General features: G+C 37.6%; 1 protein-coding gene across 1 annotated transcript in view; it reads left to right on the top strand.

Moving 5' to 3' along the window:
• nlk2 (nemo-like kinase, type 2) overlaps positions 1 to 24,678 on the top strand; it is a 71,351-nt gene that overhangs the window by 40,333 nt on the left and 6,340 nt on the right. Inside the window, exons 4-7 of the mRNA XM_079887033.1 lie at positions 9,517 to 9,623; positions 10,143 to 10,228; positions 12,115 to 12,324; positions 14,672 to 14,773. Of these exons, the coding sequence (XP_079743159.1) occupies positions 9,517 to 9,623; positions 10,143 to 10,228; positions 12,115 to 12,324; positions 14,672 to 14,773 (505 nt within the window). The remainder of the gene's footprint in view (positions 1 to 9,516; positions 9,624 to 10,142; positions 10,229 to 12,114; positions 12,325 to 14,671; positions 14,774 to 24,678) is intronic.

Raw genomic sequence — 24,678 nt, forward strand, 5'->3', positions numbered from 1 at the left:
AAAGCATTTCGGTTAATCAGTCGCTGTTTGTGTTATAAACGTTCCCTTTCTCTGCAGTAATGTACTTTTTGTCTGTTGCTCTTTTTCAAAACCTAGTGTGCTGCCTGCATAGGGAGCATTATAAGACATATAGGTGCACTCACAACAATGTGAAGGCTAAGATAGGCAATTATATGCTAATTGTATTGCCTAGGATGCACAAATTCTGAAGTCTGGTATACACTACACAACTTTAGCCATGATTTGCAGTCTGGATGAGTCAATGCTAGTTGCTGAAAGTCAGAGCCAGTCTGCAGATTCTGGACAGTCCAAGTTGACAGATTTGACAGAAAATCACACAGTGACTTTTTTAGTGATTTTTTTCCCCATTTGTTTTCACATGTTTCTGCTATAATTCGTTATTTTCAGAACGACTTGAAAGTCTGGTAGTGTGTGATCCTCAGTCGTTTAATCCACGATGCCCAGTTTTTTCTCTAACTAAAAGTGCAGTGTTTTCCAACCTCAAGGAAACAATATATTTATTCTTTGTAAAGAAGAACATCCGTTAAAAAAATCCGTCAATTCTAAATAAATTTATGTCATTGAATACTTAAAATACTTAAAATATTGTGCAGAGTTGCTAAAATGGTCACTTATGTGGTTACATGGCCTTTGGAATCCCTATATAGGCAATTCACTAGATTTCGCAACAGAACCGACTCTTGTTTATGTGGTTTTATGGTGCTTTGAATAGATAGTTTTTTTGTTATATTTGTGTCTTTCTTCTACTGTTAAACTTAGCTTAGCTTCAAAGCTCTTTCAGTGGTTTAGCTACATGAACTGGGTTTCACACTCAAATATGCTTCAACTATGTACAGTATATGAGAGCATTCTTCCCTATATTTTATTCTATATATATATACAGTATGCTGTATAAGTAGGAGATTTTTTTTGCCACAGTACATGTGTGGGTACACGTGCTCTTGTGTTCTTGTGTCATAACAGAATCCCCAGGGATGGGATGTGCTGGCTCTCCTCCACTGGAGCCTGCGCTCGCTTTTCTGGAACACGGTCCTGCAGGAACACACACAAATGCATCAGGGATGCGCATTTTGGTCGGCTCGAGAACTAAACAGATAAATCAGCAGAGTACTCGGACAGGGGGGCGATGGAGAGAGTTCCATCTGCGCTTATTTTAATTGACAAACGTCTTTTGTAGTTGCATTGTGACTTTTTTTTCTGGAATCTCACACCATGAGAATCGCTATTTAGAGTCTAGTATTGTGTTTTCATGGTCAGTAAAGCTGCGCATTCCTAAAATACCAGGGTTCAACTGTATTCATTTTATTTACATTAAATTCCCTGACTATGTTTTCTTTGGCCACGCCTTAAAAATTGTGCTTTTAATTTCAGCAGTATACCTTTGTTTGAACCTTTTGGTTTATAAAACAATTGTTTGTATTCAATGAATTGTTTTTAAAGAAAACTTAACATTTAAATACATAAAATGTGTCAACTTTTGTGGTGGAGCCAGTGGTAGTGTTGGCTGGACAGGCAGTTTGATCAGTAAAATATCCATACTTCAAGCAGTGTTCAGCACAACCGCTTTCACACTGAGGGCGAGTGGACACCACTGCTGTCTTAGCAGGCTATTTATAGCAAGAACAGTTCTGTCAGTACCTGCCAAGCTACTCGCTGCCCTATCATGCATCTATTATTGAATAAACTGAGAATGTCAAGAGAAGCAACCTTTCGAGTTGTGTGCTGAACACAAGTCAAGCTTGTTTTTAATGCATCTGCATCTTTCTTGTTTCATCTTCCACGTCTTTGATACAGTTGTCACGAGGTTGCTAGTTTAGGAGGATGTGGATTTCTCTGTGGTATGTCTAAAAGAGTGCTTTTTAACCAGTGGCAACGCCACACAAGGCTGTTTCAAAATTTTTGAAACAGCAGTTAGATGAGGTGATTTTGAGTTTGGTCGTTTTGGTACAGGTGAGACAGGTATGTTTTTAAAGGAGAATTTTATTTCATTGCGTTATTTTATTTCGCATGTGAAGCACATTCAGATAAGCCAGTGAGCATTTGTGTGGTATGATCTGAAATGTTTTGGCTGGGCATCATGCGGCGGGTGTTTTTTTTTTCTGGGTTTCTGGGAAGGTGTGAGAAGTCTCAAAAAATACAGATTGCTTTCATGATTACTGAATGAGTCATGTGTGCTTTAAGGACAAAGACATCGATGATTAAATTTTATTGCCAGTGACTGAATTTGCATGGCTGTTTGTGATACGCCTTTTAAAGTGCGTTTGGCATGTGTCTGCTTTGTTACCTACCATACAGGTATTCCTCATCTCTATAGTCATCTGTGTTTTGTTCTGCTGTTCTGCAATGATTCCTTAGAAGCTTAAAATGTGACTTCACCTGCAGAACCAGTCCCGTTTCTCTGTGGCTGTTGCTGAGGCAGGAAGTTCAGGATGTGGAAGATAAAAGGCTACAATGGCCAATGGGCTGACAGAAGCAAGGTGCGCTGGGTTTAATTACAGAAAAGACTGTAGCAGCAGAATTAGCCCCCCCCCCCCCCCCCCCAGGTCTCCGAGCAGGTCAATTAACACCCAGCAAAGCTGTGAAATACGCCTCCCTCCATCTGCATCTGGCAACGATTACACCTAGCTATTATGTGAGGGGACTTTGTGAAAGCCGTGTTCAGTCTCGCACATGGCCAAGCCCCCCTTTCTGTGTGTGTTTGGTGCGTGTTTATACGAATTCACAAAGCTATGTGTGTGTAGGCCTAGTGTGAGCTGCATTTGTGTGTGTGCATGTGCAGCATGTTTGTGGGTGGGCTTGTGTGTGTGGCAGAGAGAGAATAGTCATATACCATGTCTTAAAGCATTAATAATGACAGGATTGGTGTGTCTGTGGGCTGTGAAATTAAAGAGATTTTTGAATAGCTATGAATTGTTCGTTAAAGAAACATATCGTACACTTTTATTTTTTCCTCGAAGTTCACTTATCTGGAGAACTGGCTGTTTGCTTTACTGTATCTTTAAGACATCTTAGTGTAAATGGTTTTATGATAGGCTAATGCCTTTGCATTTGAAGACACAGTACCTGCCATATTTGATGTGTTAAAAAAATAAATGTATTATGCTAATACAGTGAGCAAATATTTCACTATACTATACATTCGACAAATAGCCTTCCAAATATAGTCAAAATACACCAGCTATATTATATTTACATATAGTATTAAGATTCTCATGTTTATTTACCAAGATATTTTCTGAAAGCACACAATGAAGCATTGTGAATATTAAAGTACGTTTTTTATGCATTAATTCTGATTTCGGTCTTGATATGGCGTGTGTATATGTTACACTATACATGCAGGTGTCTTTTTGTTTTCTGCTACTTGTTTAATATAATCACTCCACTTCCTTCTGTAACCCTCAACTGTCAAGTTAGTCATTCTGAAGGGGAGCTCCAGACCACAGGTGCCTCTCCACCTCTGCCCACAGTCAAGCTGTGCTAGCTGGCAAAGTGATCCGGCAACACTGGTTAAATGCTAATTTAGTGGGAGGGAGACAGAGAGAGTCACGGGAGAGAAAGAAAAAGTCACGGGCCACAGAGAACCGACGGAGTGCCACAGACTTCACTCCTGTAGTCCCCATTCAGCTCTTCAGTATGTGTGTGTGTATGTCTGCGGAGAACCGAGCTCAGAGGATGTGTAATTTGCATTTCAGTTAAGCAATCAAGCATAGCCGTCATTTGCATGAGGCTAATTAGGCACGTGACAAAAGCCCTCTGTTCTCAGGCGATTATCGAAATATCGTGTGGAGGTCTGCCTGGAGCTCTCCGCAGATCTGCTTTTGAAAAACCCTACCTGGTTAAAAAGTCTCAAGGGTGTGATTTTTAAAGGGATTTTTCACTCAAGCATGACAATTTGAGCATTCATTTACTCATACTTATGTCATTCTAAACCTGCAAGACTTATGCTGGGTTCAGACTACATGATAAAAGCCAGATTTTGGCGCGATCTGTTTGACACGGGGTGTCTTGGTGATTCGTAAGGCTCGACACACACTTGAAGATATTTTGCTTGATCGGGGGAGGGGGAGCCTGAATATGTGGCCTGATTCAAGGCTTGTCGGAACTGAATTTTTATCCAAGAAATTCCTCAAATGTGTGGTGTCATTACGATTATTTTGTTGCTCCCAATCGAGTCGGTGCCTTCCCAATCCCAAATCGTAAATAACAAACATTTGATATTTACGCCTCCGATGAGATACCCGCAATAGCCAATTAGAGAGAGCAAGCTTCACCAACCAGATGATGTGTGCTTTTATAGCTGAAACATGGCAGGAGAGGTGTCATGCCCATTCAAACCAAGGGGCACGTGCAAGATGGATTTTGAATGCAGCTTCCAAATGACAAAAATCTATATTTTCACATTTGACACGATCACACAGGTGTGGTTAGAACGTTCCGTGCATCACATCATCAACTGCTAAATTTAAATCTGTGTTCGCACTTTTGTTGCCGCTGAGCCAGATACGGACGCTCTCACTTGTCATGTATCACAACCACAGATCACAACTGTTCTGTGTTTTCAACTATATCATGTTTATTTTATGTTTCTGATATTTAAATACACATAGTAGGCTACTAGAAAAAATACAATGCTACTTGTAAAATAAAAATTACACGCTGATTTCTATATGGAAACGGCAATAATAATCCTTTAGTTTCAAATATGATTTGACAACGTGTTTTATTGATATCTGATGTAATTCGAAAGTTTACTCTATTCTTTTCCCCACCGGCCACTTACTTTGAAGTGGCTGGCTACATGTTGTAAATCCCACAATTCTGATTCTGAATCGCCTGTTATAGATCAACTACATACAGTTGTAATCTAAATAATTCAACCCCCACTGCAAATCAGGTGTATTGGCAAAATTTACAGACTTTCAGCTGTTTGCAGTGAACATATCAAACAAAAGTAATTGAAATAGCTCAACACAACAACTGTTTCAAGTGGATTCCCCAAATTGAACTGAAAAAGCAACGTTTAATGACTTCTGCAGTCTCAAAATTATTCAATCCCTTAATGGCAAGCATCTTTAGTTAGAACACTAAGCATTTAGCATTCTTAGTAGAACACCATTTTGCTGTTATTACGATGATATCTTCTCTAAACCATTATCTTGGCCATATTTCTAACATACAGTCAAACGTGACACTCAACAAACCTAGCCAGTTCAGGTATTTCATGTGTTCTAGCTCAAGCAAACCTGGTGCAACTAATGAAGCCCTTTATTAGTTGCATCAGGTGTGCTTGAATATAAGAATATGAATAGTGATTAATTATTTGAATAGTAATAAGATAAAGTAATGGATTTATTATAATGTTTTAGTGGTTCGTGTTGTTTTTATAGTGTTGTCTATTGTATTGTCTATGATATGTATGAGAAACAGCCTGAACTTGTTCACTGAAACCTAATTTACCTACGGGTATAAAATAAAGGAACCTGAACCTATTTTACAGATTTGTGCTGTTGTGAGGGATTCTATTCAGGGGGTTGAATAATATTGAGACTGCAGAAGTCACTAAAAATGTTTACATTTTTTAGTTGAATTTGGCAAAACCACTTGAAACTTTTTTTGTATTGAGCTATATAAGAACGGCTGGCGATGATTGGTCAAGTAGAAAGTTACGTGTGGTCTGACGTGTTTCATGTCCACGAGTTTTGTGCAGTTTTGTGTGTGTCCCTCATGTAAAACTATAAGGCTTTTTTATGAACCACTTTTGAATACTTTTATGGTATTTTTTTGTCCTTTTTCTCCCTAGTTCTCATTCACTATTGTCATAATATTGAAAAGAGCTGCGAGGATATTCTTTTAAAAAAAAACGCCTTTTGTGAAACCACCACAAAAGAAAGTCAGTCATATAGCTTTGAAACAGCATGAGGTTGAGTAAATGTCAGAGATTTCATTTTCAGGTGAATTGTCTTTTCAACATTGAATACTATTTTACCTGCCGTCCTGCAGTAAAAAAGTAACTTATTTTTAGCATGCTGTTACTGACTTGTTAATTAGTAAATGGTGTGGCTGATAAGTTACACCACGTCTAGCGAGTTACTAAATAAGTTACTAAATACTCCAGAAATCCATTTTGTGTAGCACTGACAGCAAAGCTCCATTGCCCTTTTGCAGTGTAGTAATGTTTTATTACCCCACAAAGAGCTGTGAAACAAATATTGCTTTTGTTTAATAGTGGATGTGAAAATCTCAGATAGGAAAAAGGGAGAGAATTGGCTATTGATAGTCCATAAGCTGTCGAATTGTTGGGACTTAACTAGATTTTCTGAAGAGAAGGTGGCGCCACAATGCTAGTTTTCTGGGTGGTTTTCAGGGACTTGCTAAATGTTTGCTCAAGTATCCTGTAGAGTCTAAATTGTTCAGTGTGATCACATTCGTGAAATGTTGGCAAAATTTGCTAAGAGCAAAAAAGTGATTGTCAGATGTTAAAAGTGTAGTGATGTATGAAGCACAGCTTGCAGAGAATTCTCTTTGAAATCAAGCAACTTTCTGTTGGTCAATGTGGCAAATTTGTGTGACCAACCCATTACAAAATTTCGCCATCATGCTAAATTCCCGATTGCGTGGATTCCTTTTGAAATGACTAGATTTCGGCTGCAGTGTGACCACACCTTATTGTAGTTTTTTTTTTTTTTTATAAATAATTTAATTCATCTTTTCAATTTATTTTAGAGTTTTGATTAGTTATGTGCTATCTGGTGTTAAAAAAAAGTTTCATATTATTAAATTTAAACAAAAATTATTATTAAAAACTAATTTGTTATTTATTCTTTTATTTTTTATGTTTTTTTTTTTAGTTATGTTGCAAGATGTGAATAATTGCAAGATTAGTTACTTGCAAAACACTAAGGCCTGGTTTCACAGACAGGGCTTAGACTAAGCCAGGAATTGGCCTTAGTTAAATAAGGGCATTTAAGTAGTACATTTTTTTAAACAAACAAACAAAAACCATTACTGGTGTGCATCTTGAGACACATCAATGACACTGAAGTATTTTAAGGTATATTAGTGCAAATTGCTTTCAGTTCAGAAAGCTCAAACATGCATTTTAGTCTGGGACTGTAAAGCCTTGTCTGTGAAACTGGGCATAAATATGTAGAGAGCACTTTAAAAAAAAAAACTGCCTAAGAGACACAAAAAGAGGAAGAGAGATGCATCCAAGGCTGCGAAAAGAAGCCGTGTCAATTTGCAGTGACACTGTGAAAGATGGCATGAAAATACTTGTGACACTTGTAGCTGAGAATCTTAAGGGAAAACCGAGGGGTGGGTAGAAGATGAGCTTGTCCCAGCAGACAGTCAATCAAGCAGTCCTGCATGCTCAGCTGTAGTTATCACACACACACACACACACACACACAGGAGGGTTGCCTCTGCTGACTCGGCCACAGTGTAGATGACTGGATGGGTTTTTTTTGAACCACAGATCTGCATCTGTCAAACCTTGTGTAGCTTCGTGTGCATGACTCCCTAGCAGCGAGTGCGAACGCTCAAATGGGCCGAGTGGCAGAGAACGGCTCATCTTTATGTGTTTATAAAAGGAAGATCACAGGCGGTTTGTCTTTGCTGGAAGTCCTCCTACGCTTTCTCCATCACTCGTATTTACTGACAGCAGACGTGTTGAGTCTGCGCTCATATGTGTTGATTGCTGAAGTTGGTGTTTGTTTTGAGAGACTAGTAGCTCTGAAGCAGATAATTGCTCCTTGTTCGTTCTTTAGCACATGAATGAGTCATAATGTGTGTCTCCAGGTGAAGATTATTCAACATAATATTCTTCGCCACATAAAGGTCAGACCTAGATACTTGCAAGTGTCAGTTCTTCAGTTTGTGTTTATTAGCTGGACCATATGTCAAAGAGCAGCTCATCTTTGTGTGCTTTATATTCTGGGAATTATAATAGAGGTCTTGTATGTTCTTTTGCCCTTAGACGTTTTTTTGAGCTTTTGATGGTCACAACGTAAAAAAGTGAATTACAGTAAATGTAGTTGTGTTGGATTACATTCCCTCTTGGATTCATCTCACTCATTGACTGTTGTAACACTTTCCATGTGTGTTTTCAACATCTACATTCATCACTGTGTAATTGCCACATCAACACACCCTGATGTTTCTGCGAAACCTCCCATGTGCCATGTGTTTGGCAGAACAGGTGTTAGGACCTGCTGTCCGTCTTCAGAAGAATGTAATGCCACTTTCTTTTTTTCTGCAGGTGTACAATAGCAATAATGATACTTGCATTGCTTGTTGTAAATTCAAAGTTACTAAACCGTGTTGGAGATTTTGTTCTCAAGAATAACTGTTTATTTCATTTTCACTTCTATTACTATAATAAGATGATTCTAAAACGAATTTAAAAATGTAAATTATTTTTAAAAATCCTAAATATAAAAATACTTATTTATATTTAAATAATTATATTTAAATATATGTTTTGGGGTCACGGTTCGATACAAGTTTGGTACAACAGGAAAAAGCAACAAATTCCCAATGCTAGGCTTCTTTTCATTTATTTTGAACAGACAGTAGTGCAAAATTTGTTCCACCTAGCAGCATTTAGTCCCCCTGAGGTAGTTGGTACAGTACAGCCTCATATAGTGTATTAAGCACTATACAGAATGCACTCTTGCATAGGGCTTTTTTTCTGTAGGGCTAAAAAAAAAAAAAGTATTTGGTCACAATCAGCTCCAAAACTGAAACATCTGAACTCTTGTTTTGGGTTGGAGCATAGATTGTCTCTTCTTCTGTTTTTTTTCCCTGTTGCGGTGGTTAGCAAACAGCGTTGCATTATCATGCGCTTCTGGATTGGAGTGTGGATCGCCTGTGACTGTATTTGTCTTCTGACTGTATGCGTCCGTACCATGACCGTCCGGAATGAATAGATGTACCGTTACAATTAAATATTAAAAGTCATTTTCATATATATTGACACATATGTAGTTTTATTTAATGATTTACTAAAATGAAGACAATGAAATGAATGACAGAAAAGATCATTCTAGAACAGGGGTCTGACATTTTGCTACATTAAACTGTAAACTAACAAGTTTAACAAAGAAAACAGTAGCTTGTTACTGTTTTGAAAACAGCTATTTTTTTATTGCTGGTTACTCCACAAAGCTGTAACTAAAGTCTACTAAACAGCTCAAAAAGTATAATGTATGCCTCATCATCATATTTATTTGCATGTGTAAAATCTGTGATTAAAAGAAGTAGCAATGTGTGACTAATACTCCTGACTGTGTGCTCCAGTTTAGGAGAGGTGCTTTAGACAAATGCTAGTCCTCTTCACATTCACCCTCTCCACTTCCCCATGACCTCCCTATCCATTGGCTCTGTTTTTAGATGAGTGCTAAAACTGCCTATCATTCGAAGCGCTGCTGTACTGTATGTGTGAACTTCCTGCTGTTATTTTTGGCATGGTTGTTTCCCTTGACATAACCGCAGTTATGTGGTGACGGAGTTGATGCAGAGTGACCTCCATAAGATCATCGTGTCTCCACAGCCCCTGAGCTCTGACCACGTCAAAGTCTTTCTCTATCAGATCCTCAGAGGTAAGATACACACACACACACACACACACTATGCCCTTTATTTCAAATCTTCAAACTTCGCCTTCAGAGGTCAGACACGCACATTCTCCATCCTAGTCTTTTTTCACCAAGATCTCATGGGTAGAGAAACGTGCAGACAATCACACACACTTCATGTTCCTTACTATCATATTCTCACCAGAGACATTGAGGAGGAAGAGTGTAAGAATGGGAGTGGGAGAACCAATCAATCTCCTTTCGGATATGTTGTTTACTGTAGGACAACTGACATGTTTTAAAGGGACCAGTTCACCTTATTCCTAATGAATCACATGAAACGCGTATAACAGTGTTTTGAAGTGACACAAAACTCTATTACATCCTAGAGTGAAGATACCACCATAGGGCACAAGTCTGTTTATATGTAAACTGGATTAGATTTCAAAGCAAACAAGAAACCTGCACAGCATATGCTTCATATCAATACAGTTTGTGTCCACAAAATGTCTTTGATGACTGATGTATATGTTGTGTCCACAGGATTGAAGTATCTACACTCAGCTGGCATTTTGCATAGAGACATTAAACCTGGTAACCTACTGGTCAACAGCAATTGTGTACTCAAGGTTAGTGAAATACTAGTCAAAATTACATTTAGTCTTTTCTGATAGTTCAGCTTGGATGTTAGAATTAATTTATTATTTCTGAAATTTTACACACGTTGACCCTGAAAAGTAGTCGGACTCTTAAGATAATTTTTTATATTAATTTAGTGATTTCATTTTTATAAAAAAAAAAAAAAATGAATTGTTCTGTAATTAATCACGATTAATCACACCTAATTAATATTAATTATTTTCACACTGAATATCCAAATTAATTTAGCAACAACATAAAGATATTATTAATGAAAACCAGTATCTACCAATTCTGCAACTAATGTCTCTATTAAATGGATTATTTTGTCAATTTCTGAGGATGAAATGAGTAATTATAGCCTTTCAACATAAAAAGCCATCATTAACTTAAAACAATCTTTACATAAAGCACTATAATAAATGTCACATTTAGCTGTGCTTTTACGTGTAATATACTTTTTGTTGGATAAATATGAGATTTTGACTGTTTAAGCTCTATTGCATTGGCTTCTTTTGTCTCTGTGCTCTCCTGCTATTTTAGCATTATACACTCTAGCCTATGGGCCTTGAATTCTGCTTTATAATTCCTTTCTTCCGAGGACGCTTCATATCTATCTGGCCAGGCCAGGTCTACAGCATACACACACACACTAACACATAATCTCTGGCTCCAAGGGGGTCAGGGTCCTCTTGGGATTGATTCATCTGCTCAGTTCCTGACATAAATCTTCATTTTGGATCCCATAGCAAGAGCTCAGCTACAAAAGAGAAAGCAAAGGTGATATGGGAGATATAGGAAGAGAGAGAGAGATAAAGAAAGAGATAAATTCTCGATGTATGTGCGTGCTGACTTCACCCAACAGCAAGAGAAGTGCGCTTGAGGGGAGAGCAGGAATAGATTATGCTATTGGACCACAGAAAGGGAATCATTTAGCATGGTCCTTCATTTAGTCCTTAAATCCGAAAATCACAAAAAAGCACATAAAAAATTACTAAAACTTAAAGTAAAATGAAAACTGAAAATATAATTCAAAAATATAAATAATGAACTTTTGTGTGCACATCTAGGAATTTATTTTATAAATGTGTTTCGATCATAATTTATGTGTTTTGATATTTCCATCCAGCATTCTTTATGCGATTTCACTTAAAATACATGGAGTCCTGACTATAAAATAGGAAACACGGGCTCTTTTGACTTAACCACCTAGCAACCACATAGCAGCGCCTTGGCAGCTTGTCACTCATTCTGTGGATGGAACAAGAAAAAACAAGAAATAATTTCAATAAAGTGCACGTTTTAGTGTTTCTTGCAGGATTTGAATATGTCTTATGGGAAGGCCTAAAATGATCCCGCTGGGATATACTGGGTGGAGCTGCTTGGGTAAATTGTTAGTAATGCATGTTAGGCTCTTATGTGCCTTCTTTCTGAGAGAGGGTGGAGAGAAAAGGCATTTCTCATTTATTTATTCCCCATGAGCACTCAAGCAGCTCAAGATGATGGAAAATTGGGTCTTGTGTTTATAGCGCTTTTAGTGTTTATCTCTTTGGTTAAAACGTGAATGAGCCTCTCCACCTAATTTTCTCAATCTGAATTTATTTATAAAGCTCAATTAAAAACAACCACAGTTGACCAATGTGCTGTACAATGTTCTAAAAAGAATTATAAAGACACCTAAACCAAAAAAAAAAAAAAACAACAACAGACAACAAGGGACATCATGTTATAGGCTAGCGTGAAGAGATGCTAGAGTAAGAGATTTTGGTTTTATTGCTTGATTTATTGAAAAAAAAGGCTTTTTTCAACATCTTCTGCACACTGCAGACTCCACGTCAACCTAATACGCGTGCGAATAATGGTAATATCCACACAGATTTGTGACTTTGGCCTGGCGAGAGTGGAGGAGCTGGACGAGTCGCGTCACATGACCCAGGAGGTGGTGACGCAGTACTATAGAGCGCCAGAGATCCTGATGGGGAGCAGGCACTATTCCAACGCCATCGACATCTGGTCTGTGGGCTGCATCTTTGCCGAGCTGCTTGGCCGACGCATCCTCTTCCAGGCCCAGAGTCCCATCCAACAGGTATTCACCTACGCTCATGCTCAGCACACGATCTGTAGGCAGGAACGCGCTCTTTCACACAGCTCAATGTGATTTATACAAGTAGAACATGTTCCTGTCAACATTATTTATTGTTCTTGGAACAACATTCTTATCAGCCAAATAGAGCCCTCTGATTTCAGAAGAGCTAATGACGTTAATCTAGGAACATATTCTACTCACTTTGTGTCTTTTGACTTTTTCCTCAACTTACAGTCTGCAGTATTACAAGTTGTAAAAGGAAGCTTCTAACTGCTCTCATTGCAGTATGATTGTGGATAATTTGGCCTCTCAGATGTGTGAAATAGAGACGAGTTCAGCAGCACTTGCCAAAATTGATTATGGCGACTCGGCGAGTAAGCAAAACATTGGGCAGCAGGTTTCCAACAGGTTTGGCTAGGAACCGTATGTTTTGTATGGGTTAAATTGCAAGAACCTTCAAAACAAATGCATAAGAAATTCTCTACGAAAAGATCCGTGATTGTAACAACTTGTGTACATTCTGACAGCTTTTACCTTAATGGAAAAGTTACTATTTAAAATGTACTTTATAGGATATTTTATTCCACTGAAGTCATGTGTTGACACGTGAAATATTTCGGTAACACTTTACAATAAAGTTCCATTTGTACATTAGTCAACATGAACTAACATTGAAAAATACTTCTAAACCATTTATCATTCATTTTAACATTTACTAATACATTATAAAAATCACATTAATATTATTTAATGGGCTAACATGATTAGTTTACTATTATTATTGACTAATGTTAACTAATGGAGCTTTAGTAAAGATACTTATTGTACTGGTACTTATTGTAAAGTGTCACCAATATTTGTCACATTAAGTCACTAAAAATGTTGTGCATATAATGCTGCTAGTAACACAGCAATTGGTGCTGTTTTCACAAATATATTTCTAATGCAGAATACAGTTTTAATGACCTGTAATAAAGATTTTTGCCTATACATTTATTCAATCCAATTCAGTTCAATTCACTTTTATTTGTAGAGCGCTTTTCACAATACAAAGCAGCTTTACAGAAAATGCAGGTGCCTACATTACAATTTTTTAAAGTAATTTGTTATCAGTGATCACATGGTATTATGGTATTAAATATTTATGGTATTAAATGTATATGTTTAATTCTCTTAATTCTCTAAATTCTAAAAACAAAATGTAATCAAATGGATCGGTATTTAAAAATTCAAGAGCAGTTACATTAGTAGTGCTATTATAGATTCCCAGCTTAGTAACATTATTAGTGAAAACAGAAAATCCTGGACACTGATGTTAAGCATGTGACCTTAGCAAATGAAGTACAGCCATGCTAATGAGAGAGTGGCGGCAGCTCAAGGCTCTGTTGTCCTGAAGCCCCAGTGTGGCCGCGACCCAGAAGCCCTCTGTCCTTGAAGGCTGTGTGCAGGCAGAAGCAACACCGTCATGGCTTGGACAGCATGTCTCTAGCATGTACACGGAGGCCTTTATTTTGTGTAGAATCTCATAATTCTCATGACATATGATGGAGAAACATGAAACAATGTCTTGAGAAGTATGACTATAGATACACTTTTTAGTTTAAAAAATTTCACACAGAAAATGATAAGCCATGCGTTCTAATAATACTGGCCCTGCAGTGTGTCAGAGACTCTGGGACTGGTTGTTCCTCTGGCTGTGTGTGTGTGTGTGTGTGCGCGCAGCTCCGTCCCCACAGCCCTGAATGTGCACCGACAGCACATCGACATTCCCTTTAAGGCTCATTAAATTCTCTCCAGTAAAGAATTTGATTTACTTGAACATGGTTCTGCTCTAGTTTGTTTGTGTACAGATCATGAACATGGATCTAGTCTCATATTTTTTCCCTTCGTCCTTCTCCTCCTCTTTTATTAAATTAAGTTATTTTCTGTTTTAAATCAGGACTTTCTATTTTTAATTTATTTACATATATGTGTATGCTTTATCCTTCTGAGATCCGTAATAAAATGTGTTACTCTCTCTCTCTCTCTCTCTCTCTCTCTCTCTCTCTCTCTCTCTCTCTCTCTCTCTCTCAACATGTTATGTGATTGGTGGATGCCATACCATCTGACTTTCTTATTGTTTATTTAAAAAAATTAATTTTGTCTTTGCTTGTGTTTAAATGAGTCTTTGTGCTCATAAATTAGTACTTAAAACATAGCTACAGTAGCTAAAAAACGAATTCCTGGATCTCAGGTGTGTATTTGCGTACAAAGAGCTTATATTATGTTTGCAACTTTTACAGATGCTGTTCTATATTCATTGTATATACAACACTTATCTACTCTTCTTTTCCTTGTTATATTCTAGCTGGACTTGATCACAGATCTGCTGGGGACTCCGTCTCTGGAGGCCATGAGGACGGCGTGTGAGGGGGCCAGAGCTCACATCCTGAGAGGACCACATAAACAGGTGAGTCTGACATCGAACAATGCTCCAAAAACCAGGCACAGGTGTTCGAAGCAGCATCGTGAAAGACAATGACTCGTTAGTGGATTATATGCTGTGCAATTCTCCCTTGCACTGATATTTTCGGTCCCAGTAAGCCTGATTATAAACAGGCCCTGTGGCGCTGCCATGGAGACTCGCTGTTCCCGCTGAGTGACGGAACCTATTGACCGATCATGCACCTTGTTTATGGAACCGAGTCGCTCCTGCTGCCCCCCGGAGCGCAGAAATTTCCCGTCAGCCTTTGCTCCAGGATTCCCGGCACTCCACTCGCTCCGGCTCCCTCCCGCAGCCTCTCCATTTTCTGCCCTGCATCATATCCACTGACAGACTGATTGATCAGTTGATGAGAGCGAGGAGAGAGAGACAGGGAGGGAGGGAGAGAGAGCCATGACAGCTATCATTGACATATTTGTGCACAGCAATTTAGTGGTTAGACTAAATATTAAAACAGAAATACTTGTGGTGAATGATATAAATTCCATATTGGTTATCAGCTGAAATTAGATTTTATTTTGTATTGATAAGGATCGGACATTTCATTGTACGTGCTCATTGCCACTACTTAGGCTATTTATTTATTTTACATTTGCCATTAATCTGTAAAAGCACAAATAATGTAACACTGTTAAATGTAATTTTTAGCAAACCTCAAAATGAACATACAGTACATTATAATGTTATATAATATAATGTAAATTCGCATGAAGCATTTACAAAAAATAATTTTAGTGTTTTATTTCTAATTAATTTCTAATTATTTTTAAATAATTTTAATATCAATATCAGTTGGTAATTGGCCATAACATAATTATTGTCAAGTCTGTGGCTTTTTAAGTGTTAAAACACTTTCTCCTATCCCAGAGACACTAGGGCGGGACTATCTGTTTGTAGAACCAATGACGGACAAGGGGCGTGTCCTGGAAACCTGTTTAAACAAAAGTCAATATTTGTGCAATTGTGGCTCCGAAGTCTCACACTTCAGATTTTATCTTCTGCTGTATTCCTTCAAGATGTCTTTATTAATTTATGCAAGGTTAGAAATAGTTCCTTTTGGTCATTTGAAAAACTGAAAGGCTGATGGTTTTGAGTACATAGAGAGCTGTTCTCGGCGTGTGAGTGTGAATATGTGCGTGTTTGTGAGGGTGTATGAGTGATTTGGCGCTGGGTGTTGGCTCTGTGGCTCTAGACAGCTACGCTGAGAAGGCGATACCCTGCAGAGAACAGGAACTGCAGCGCAAGGGCTGTGGACCTCTGCTTCCTGCTTTGCATCGACCTGATGCCTGGCTGCTCACCAAGAAGCCCGCCTTCTTTGCACACACACATACAGACTCGCACCTGCTAGATCTAGTCTTTACCATTTAGCTCTCTATGTAAAGAGGCATTTGTTTCTCTGGTCAACATTCACCAGTCTTAATCCCGGCCAGTTAACGCACCCACACACACTCATACTGACATTTGGCTGACCTTGTCACTCGACGCTGCCTCCTGTGTGTGGTCGACAGGCCCTAGAGCAGGATGTTTTAATCATGTTAATCAGCTGAGCTTCCTGTTACATGTAACAGGCTTTGGAGACTGAAAGAACAGGGGTCTCTGATGGGTCTGTGGGCTATTGTGATGAAACCCATCTATGTGTCTGATCATGTGTCTGGGTCAGTGTTTTCCAAAACATTCCGTTTTTAGGTTGTTGGCACATAACATTGATAAAAATAATAATAATAAAAAGAAGAATTTTTGTTATTATGTTACAATAAAATGTTATATCAATGAATTGTATTACTTTATTATTATTATTATTACAAATATTATTATTAAAATAAAGAAAGAAAGATTTTTTTTTTACTATTTAAAAATATATAAATATTTCATGCTATGTAACTTATTATATTTCTTTTCTTTTTTATTTGAATATTTATCTTAAACAACTCATTGTCAAGTAAACCTTCTGTCAGTATGTTAACTGTTATCACAGTTTCAGCGACTAATTCGTTAGACTGATTGAAACTGGTGACGTGTGAATCTTTTTTGCTAATTCAAAGAAACTGCTTGTAAGAGTCATTTGTTTGTGAACTGGACTCTGGTCATACTATTTATTTTTGAATAGAAAAACATGTAACCTGTTAAACAGGGGTGCACATCACTTTTTTGGTCTGGTTCTCAAGGGGAGCACCTGGAGATGGCACACTTATCCTACAAGCTGATATAATCACTTTCCTCCTGACTGATCTCCTCGCTATCTTCTTTTCTCTCGAACATGGTAGATGATGATGATGTTGATGTTTTGTTTATTTTATTAACATTAATGACAGGAATATTAGTTTGCTGTCACTTTAAGACCGAATGCATGGACCAAATATACTGCTGACACACATCCGGTTTCTTTCTCAACTGTTCACTTATGACATAACCAAGAGAATACGTTCCGGGACAGGTATTTTGAAATAATTTTCTCTGTATGTTCAAGCGCAAGTAAACACGAAAGAGGAATCAATTTTGTGTTCGAGCGCTGTCTGATACACGCCTATCACTCTCTCTCTCTCTCTCTCTCTCTCTCTCTCTCTCTCTCTCTCTCTCTCTCTCTCTCTCTCTCTCTCTCTCTCTTTCTCTCTCTCTCTGCGTGTGATCTTTGAGTGTGTTTGGCTGTGCTCTCAGATAACAGTACATGAGACGTGCACCCCTGTATATATATATATATATATATAAACCTGTTTTGTTTTCTATAGATAACTGCTTTTAGTCACCATTTAATGGGTGAATGTTGGAGAAGTCAAGGCAATGAAGTACGTTTAGATGAGTTGAGGTGGCTTTACGATTAGAGTCAGTGTTGGAGTCTTAATGACTGGTTAACATGGCACACCAGACCTTCACCTCCACTTTTGTGAAGGTGAATAGCTTATCAAGATGGCTTTTGAGTGAAAATAATGTCAGCGAGAGGAGCCGATCTCCAGAGAGTCTTGCAGAGGGATTTCAAGAGGCATTTCTGTGTAGTTCTCAACACTGGTGTTGGGGGAGATGCGGTATGCTTTAATGCCCATGCTCAAGATAGAGACAGTCGCTCAGGATTTGGCTGAGTGGATAGGTGGAGGAAGAAAGAGTTGAGATCTGTCCAAGAGAAAGCAGGACTTGAGAGATCTAAAAAGAGGTCTGACTCTCAAGATCAACTTGGCTGCCTCCACAGGGGACCTCATTACTTCTATTAATTTTGCAAGGCTCTTACCATCATTAGAAAGAGAGGAAGCTTTTAGCTTCCGCTGGATTGGGAGGATATAAAGAGACCCTATACCTTAGCTGTCATTTAAAGACAGAGTGGAAAGGAAGTGAGAGGTTTAGCCCTATTAAAATGTTCGGTGTATGTTGTGTTTTGGATGCTAGTGTGTTTATGTCCTTACCAGGCTTCTTAAAGCTTAACCAGCAAGAGTGCTTTGGTCAACCAATTTTAAAGGAAAGAGCAACTTGGTTCACCAAGGACAATTAGCAACAATTAATTAGATTTTGAGATTAAATGCAGACTTTTGTATTAAGTCAACGTGAAATTACAGTTGACCTATTTAGTTCAGCCAAAAATGAAAATTACTATAATAATAAACGTTATTTTCTATAGTGCCTTTAAAAGAAGCATCTCAAAGCGCTTCACAAGAATAAGATCAAATAAAACAGACAATTATACAAACAATCCATAAATGAAATAAAATACCAAATAAAAACATGCTATTATTGAAAAATATGATAATATATGGAATAATCTAAAGTATTATTATTATTATTATAGTGTATAATAAATATAATAATAATTGTATTATTAATCATATTGGACAGAATTGATACTTGCAATTGATTATGCAAGTGCAACCTCTGCCCATTAAAATGTTTTGTAGTTGTAACTCGCCTGAATATGGTTGCTGCAAATATATAATAATAATCTTCTTCTTATTATTAAATTATATAAATAAACTAAAAATTAATGAATTAACTTAATAATCATAAATAAATAAATTTTAAAGGATTTGCACATTTATTTATCTATTTTAACTTTTTATCATATATAAATAGCCTATGCTATATAACTCTTTTTTTATATACATCAAAACACTTCTTAAACTATTTATCAACACCCTGTCAGTAGGTGTGTCAGATGTTAATTGGGTGAATGCCATGACAGATTTATATGTTAGATTGATTAAAACTGAGGACTTCTGATGAATCTTTTTGAATAATTTATTAAAAGAATCTGCTCAAGAGTCATTTGGTTGTGTTGTGTTGTGAATTGAACTGCACTGGTCATGCTGTATGTTTTATTTTGTGTGCATTCAAGCGAAGACAACACAAGAGAAACACTTTGTCTGTTCAGATCGCAAACCTAGGTAGAAGAAACATCTTGGGCAAAATTGATACTTGCAGTTGATTATGCAAGTGCCACCTCTGCTCATTAAAACTTAGCTCTGCTTTGTAGTTGTAAGTCACCACCTGAGTGCTGTGTATGTAAAAGCCGGCAGGGAGCTCTTGGAAACAGATGTATGCTCGGGTCCATGCTGATTTTTCCGCCTTAGCAGAGAGGCAACATGATCGGATCAGATTTCCGCCTACACGCTCTCTCTCACAGGACACGCACACACACACTCGGGTCAGAAAGTGATGACCCCAGTGCTGGGTGGGCTTACAGTAAAGGCTTTTAAAAAGCAGGGAGAATGAGCAGAAGGGGTGTTGTTTAATGGCTTTAGGGGGTCTTGCATGCTGACCGTGTGCAGAGCCAGAGCAGATGTGGCCCCTCCCACGTCGGTCGCCAGGGGCCGTGTAGCCTGATGTCTGCCCCAAACTGAACTCCATGGCACCTGCAAACAGATGGCGTTCTTTTTATTTTCCCCTCTCTGTGCGACAGCACCACGTAATAACCCGTGTTCGGTTATTGAGGCAGGCACTGGGGTTTTAGCAAATTCATGCTACTCAACTGATGCATCATTGGCTATTTCCTGTGCAATACATAAACATAACGGGGATGGAAAGTACACTGAAAAAAAAAAAAAAAAAAAAAAAAAAAAAAATATATATATATATATATATATATATATATATATAATAACTTATTTAACTATAAATATTTGGGGGGAAAATTTCACAAAATATTATAATACATTTATTTTACAAAGCCTTAATATTGTATAAAGGTTTACATATTAGTTGAAATTGTATTTTTTTCCAGTAAAATTTCTAATAATGCTTAATAATATTAAGAATATAGTAGGCATGCATATGTATAATAATATGCACTTTTATTAACATTGTTTAGAAATAGCCTATGAGAAAAATAAATATTGATTTAAAATGTTTAAAGATTATTAATATTCGTAATAACATTTTATATATTTATATTTATAAGTTTATGTTTAAATAAATACATTTATTAATAGATACTTTTATTACATTAATTTAAGCATTTATTCATTTTAAATGCAGTGGATGCAACTTTACAGTGTCTTGTTTTCAAGTAAAATGTCAAAAATAGCATTAGGATTATATTATATTAATATTATAGTTCTTAATATAATAATATTCTTATTAACATTAATATTCATATTCTAAAAATTGCACTCATAAATGGAAGGTGTCCTTGACCTCATTAGAGAGTCGCTATGGCTGTAATGTTCCTCTTATCGAAGCATATGAACTTCTGCTCTCTTGCCGAAGATACAGACCTTGTTTTGACGTGGTGACACTTTCACAGCTCCCAATTTTCATTTTAAGGACCAGTCATTAGTGTGTTCATCTTGATGTTCGCATCAATGTGGGAGGCCTCAGACATTTGTCCCGTTCCTGTGCTATAAATAGAGAAGATCTGATTTGGGCTGTTTTGAAAGGAGATCCTTCAGGAGCTTTAGGGATCTTCATCCTCACCGTATCGGCTCTAACACTTAGCCAGATTAATTTGAGCATCTGAGTGCATCTGAGAGATGCGGTCTTCAACTATGTCTCCACTCCCGCTCGCAAACCAGTGCTAAGTGCTACCATTCAAACTGAAACCGGAAACAAATATGCTTTCTCACAGCCTGACTGCGTGTTTTAAGAGGTGGAAGAGTTACACCCCTGCCCTGCATGAATGTTATTCTATCTCAGAGCGCCACTCTGCTTTAAAAAATACCACTTCTCTGCCTTGTTTTCTTTCTCTCTCTCACCTCTTTTTTCTCTTCCTCTGCCTTGTTTTTCGCACAATGGGTCTCATTCAATAACATCTTAGTACAAGTGTTTTTACTTATGTTCACAGAAAACTTTTTCACATTTATTAGTGCTGTCTATCAATTGAAAAATAACTAATTAATTGCACATTTTTCTGTAGTTAATCACAATTAATAGCACTTAACATCATTATATTGTGATCATACATGTAATCTCCAAATAATTTTTTTCATTATTGGCCCAGTCAAACTGGTTCAGATTTTTACATTCCTTGCAAAAATGCACAAAAAGGTTATTGTTTTCATTGTCTTTGACCCATGTAACCTTGTAAACAGTGCTTTAAGATTTTCAGGTAGATCTAAGAGCTAGGAAATATACTGAGATTGAGTAAAGTTATCAAACATGTCACAGTCTTCACTTGAATAAGTTATAAATTAAATATGGATTAATCCTTATTAAAGCTGCAAAAGTTATTCAGTCAAGAGCAGTGAGTGACGTACTTTTATTATCCTTGATGACAGACAGCAGCAGGTTTATTAGGTTGCTGTCACTTTAAGACCTGCCGCGGATCTTACACGAATAAATTCTGATGAATTAAGGAACTATTTAACTCATTTAAGACCGTGCTTTCGAGGATTCTCGACAAAACGGGCATTTTGGCATACTTTTGGGTGAATGTGTGTGTGTGTCACACAGATAGGAGTTTCACAGACGCGTTAGTACAGCACTACGTTCTCTTTTGTGTCGTATTGCGCTTGAATGGCTTAATTTAAGCACTGTCACTTGATGGATCTGGTGAAGAAGCTGTCAGCGATCAAAATATTGATTTTGAAGATGTTGAAAATGATAGTTTTGAGAATATGTTTGAGAAAGACCCGAATATGTTATAATGGCGAAACGTTCATGTATTTAAGGGTTAAATGTGTGCAGGGCGACAAGCTTCAGTCTTGTGGTGAGCGCTTGGCATTAGTGAATGAGACCCAATATCTATTACACACACACACACCCTGTTCAGATTCTGCCTGTCGAAGTATACAGAAGGCAGTCTGTTAACTGCTCTACTGCTCAGCGTTCTCTGGAATCACTGTTGTCTCTGTCAGCGTTCGCTCGTTTAATGGCCTGCTTCTATATCATCTCCCCCTCCCCCTCTCGTGCCCGTAGGAAATGTGCCCTGCTTTTTTTTTAGCATGTTAACTACAAAAATAAACAAACAGACAAGTCCTATCCACCTGTCTGTCCTCGCTTGGTCTGCTCTCTCTGCACTTGTGGGCCTGAAGGGCTTTGTGTTGTTTTGCTGCCAGGATGATCAATGGCTTGTTTGTGAGACCGGGGAGAGATGGCCCTGACCACACAGCCGCAGCGAGCGGGGGGAGATTATGGAGGAACGCTGGGCCGGTTGGGGAACGCTGTAGCCTGCACCTGTCGCTGAGTGTTGCTGGGGGTTTAGCTGGGCCAGAGGGGCGGTCGGACATCACGTGGGCGCCGCTTCACAGGAAGCCGAGGCTTGTTTCTCAACCTTCTCATGACACGCACCTCCTCCTCCTTCCACCCATAGCTGCGGCCACCAGCCAGGAAGAGGATAAACTTAGCTGTTTTTGTGACAATCATTTTGATTTTTTTAAAGGAATTTACCACTTTTATTCAGCAAAAATGCGTTAAATTGATCAAAAGTGACGTTATCATATTTTTATATAAATTATTTATAATAATACAATTCATTTTGTTCATCAAAATATCTTGAAAAAAGTAACGTGATTTTCAGAAAACAATATTAAGCAGCACAACAGATTTTCACATTGATAATAATATCAATGAGCAGTGAATCAGCGTATTAGTATGAAAATTCAACTTTGCCATCACGGGAATAAATTACATTTTAAAACATTAAAATGGAAAACAGTTGATTTAAATCATAATAATATTTCACAATATTAACGGTTTACAAATAAATGCATAAGAGACCTTTCAAAAACATTTTAAAAATCTTACCGTCCCCAAACGTTTGAATGGTTATGTAAAGTAATTTTTTCCATTTTTAAGTAATGTAAATATGTATTGTACTGTGGTCATTTCTTTTAATAAAGAACTACATTTTATTTGAATTTTATGAATTTTCATTCATTATTTCGAAAAATAGGTTTTGTTTCTTTTAATTTTTAACTTTTCTTTTTATACTTTTTTTGTGAATTTTTATTCAATATTCTGTAAAATATTTTTTTATTTAATATACATTTTTCAGCGGCTCAGTAAATATTGTGTAATATCAGGGTTTGTTTCATTAGAGCAGCTGTGCGTATAACTCATTTGTTATTATAATTTATACATAATACAATTTATGTATATATTTGTATTGTCAAACATTGCTCACCCTTCTCTTTAGATTTCACAATAGTACCAGCCATTGAAAACCCCATATTTGTTGACCACTATTCCTTTAAATTATGTCTTAACCAATGTGACATGTAACCCTCTTCTGTGTAAACCTTTTTGATTTGGTCCTCTTATAAATTTTACCGAGTGACAGATTAGCCTGTCCACAATAAAATCAAAAATCTGAATTCTTCGCTTTAACCGAATATTAAAAATATATATCAAAATGTGTTGCATCAAGCAACATTTCTGCTTATGTGAACAGGCAAATTACTGGTCACCTGAAACTTGTTGCGTCGCTCCTGGTAAGGACACTGCATTTGAGAAAAACACTCCACCAATAAAACTCACATGTCATTTACATACTGAGGCTCAAACCACTGATACTAGCTCAAGTTCAGTCAAGTTCTTTGTGTAAGGTCTAAAAGTGTGACCTGTCTGACTCCACAAGCTTGTCAGGGATTTAAAGTAGCAAATTTGCTCAGTCCATTGCTCCCACTGTCAGAAATGTGAGGGCAGAACATGAGCTGCCTGCGTGCTTGGGATGACTGAAAGCCTAGGCTGATGATGTCATGTGTCAACCTTCCTGACTCATCATTTGTCTAATTGAGCTTTGAATCATGGGACAGGGAGAGGCCCTTTCCCTCCCTTAACCGTCTGATTCCACATTCCACTTTAATCCTAACTAATACTGCCTAATTCTCCAGCACACGATCACACCACCCCAGAGGCCATGATTGTACACACACCATCAGATAAATAGCTCACACACTGTGCGCTACGGCCAACTACTCACCAAAAACTTGCCCACTATGGTTCCTTACTCACATACGCTCATGTAACCCCTCCGCGTTGGTACATCGCTGCACCCTGCATGCTTCTTGACTCATAATCGCACAGGCATAGTTTCGGCTCGGCCCACACAGAAGCTGACCCACTGGGTTCAGACGCCCATCATTTGATAATCTTTCAGATTTGTCAGAGGAGCCTAGCGGTTGGCACACGTGCTCCGCTTCTTTTAGTGATTCAGAAACATACGGCGTTCCCGAATGAATTTCTGTTTTAATGAATCAAATCTGTTCTGTGCAGCAAATGTGGACCGATTCCCAAATAAATGACTCTTATGTGTTGGTTCTTTAAGTAAGTAGAACAAACACTAACGTTCTGAAGTTTGGGCACAGTACTTTTTTGCATTCTACAGTTTTATGCAGCGCAACTGTTTTAACATTGATATGATATGACACTGAAGACTGGAGTAATGATTCTGAAAATTCAGCGTTGCCATCACAAGAATACATGACATTTTATAATATATTCAAATAGAAAATAGT

The sequence above is a fragment of the Squalius cephalus genome (assembly GCF_949319135.1).
Source record: "Squalius cephalus genome assembly, chromosome: 11".
Classification (NCBI taxonomy): Eukaryota; Metazoa; Chordata; class Actinopteri; order Cypriniformes; family Leuciscidae; genus Squalius; species Squalius cephalus.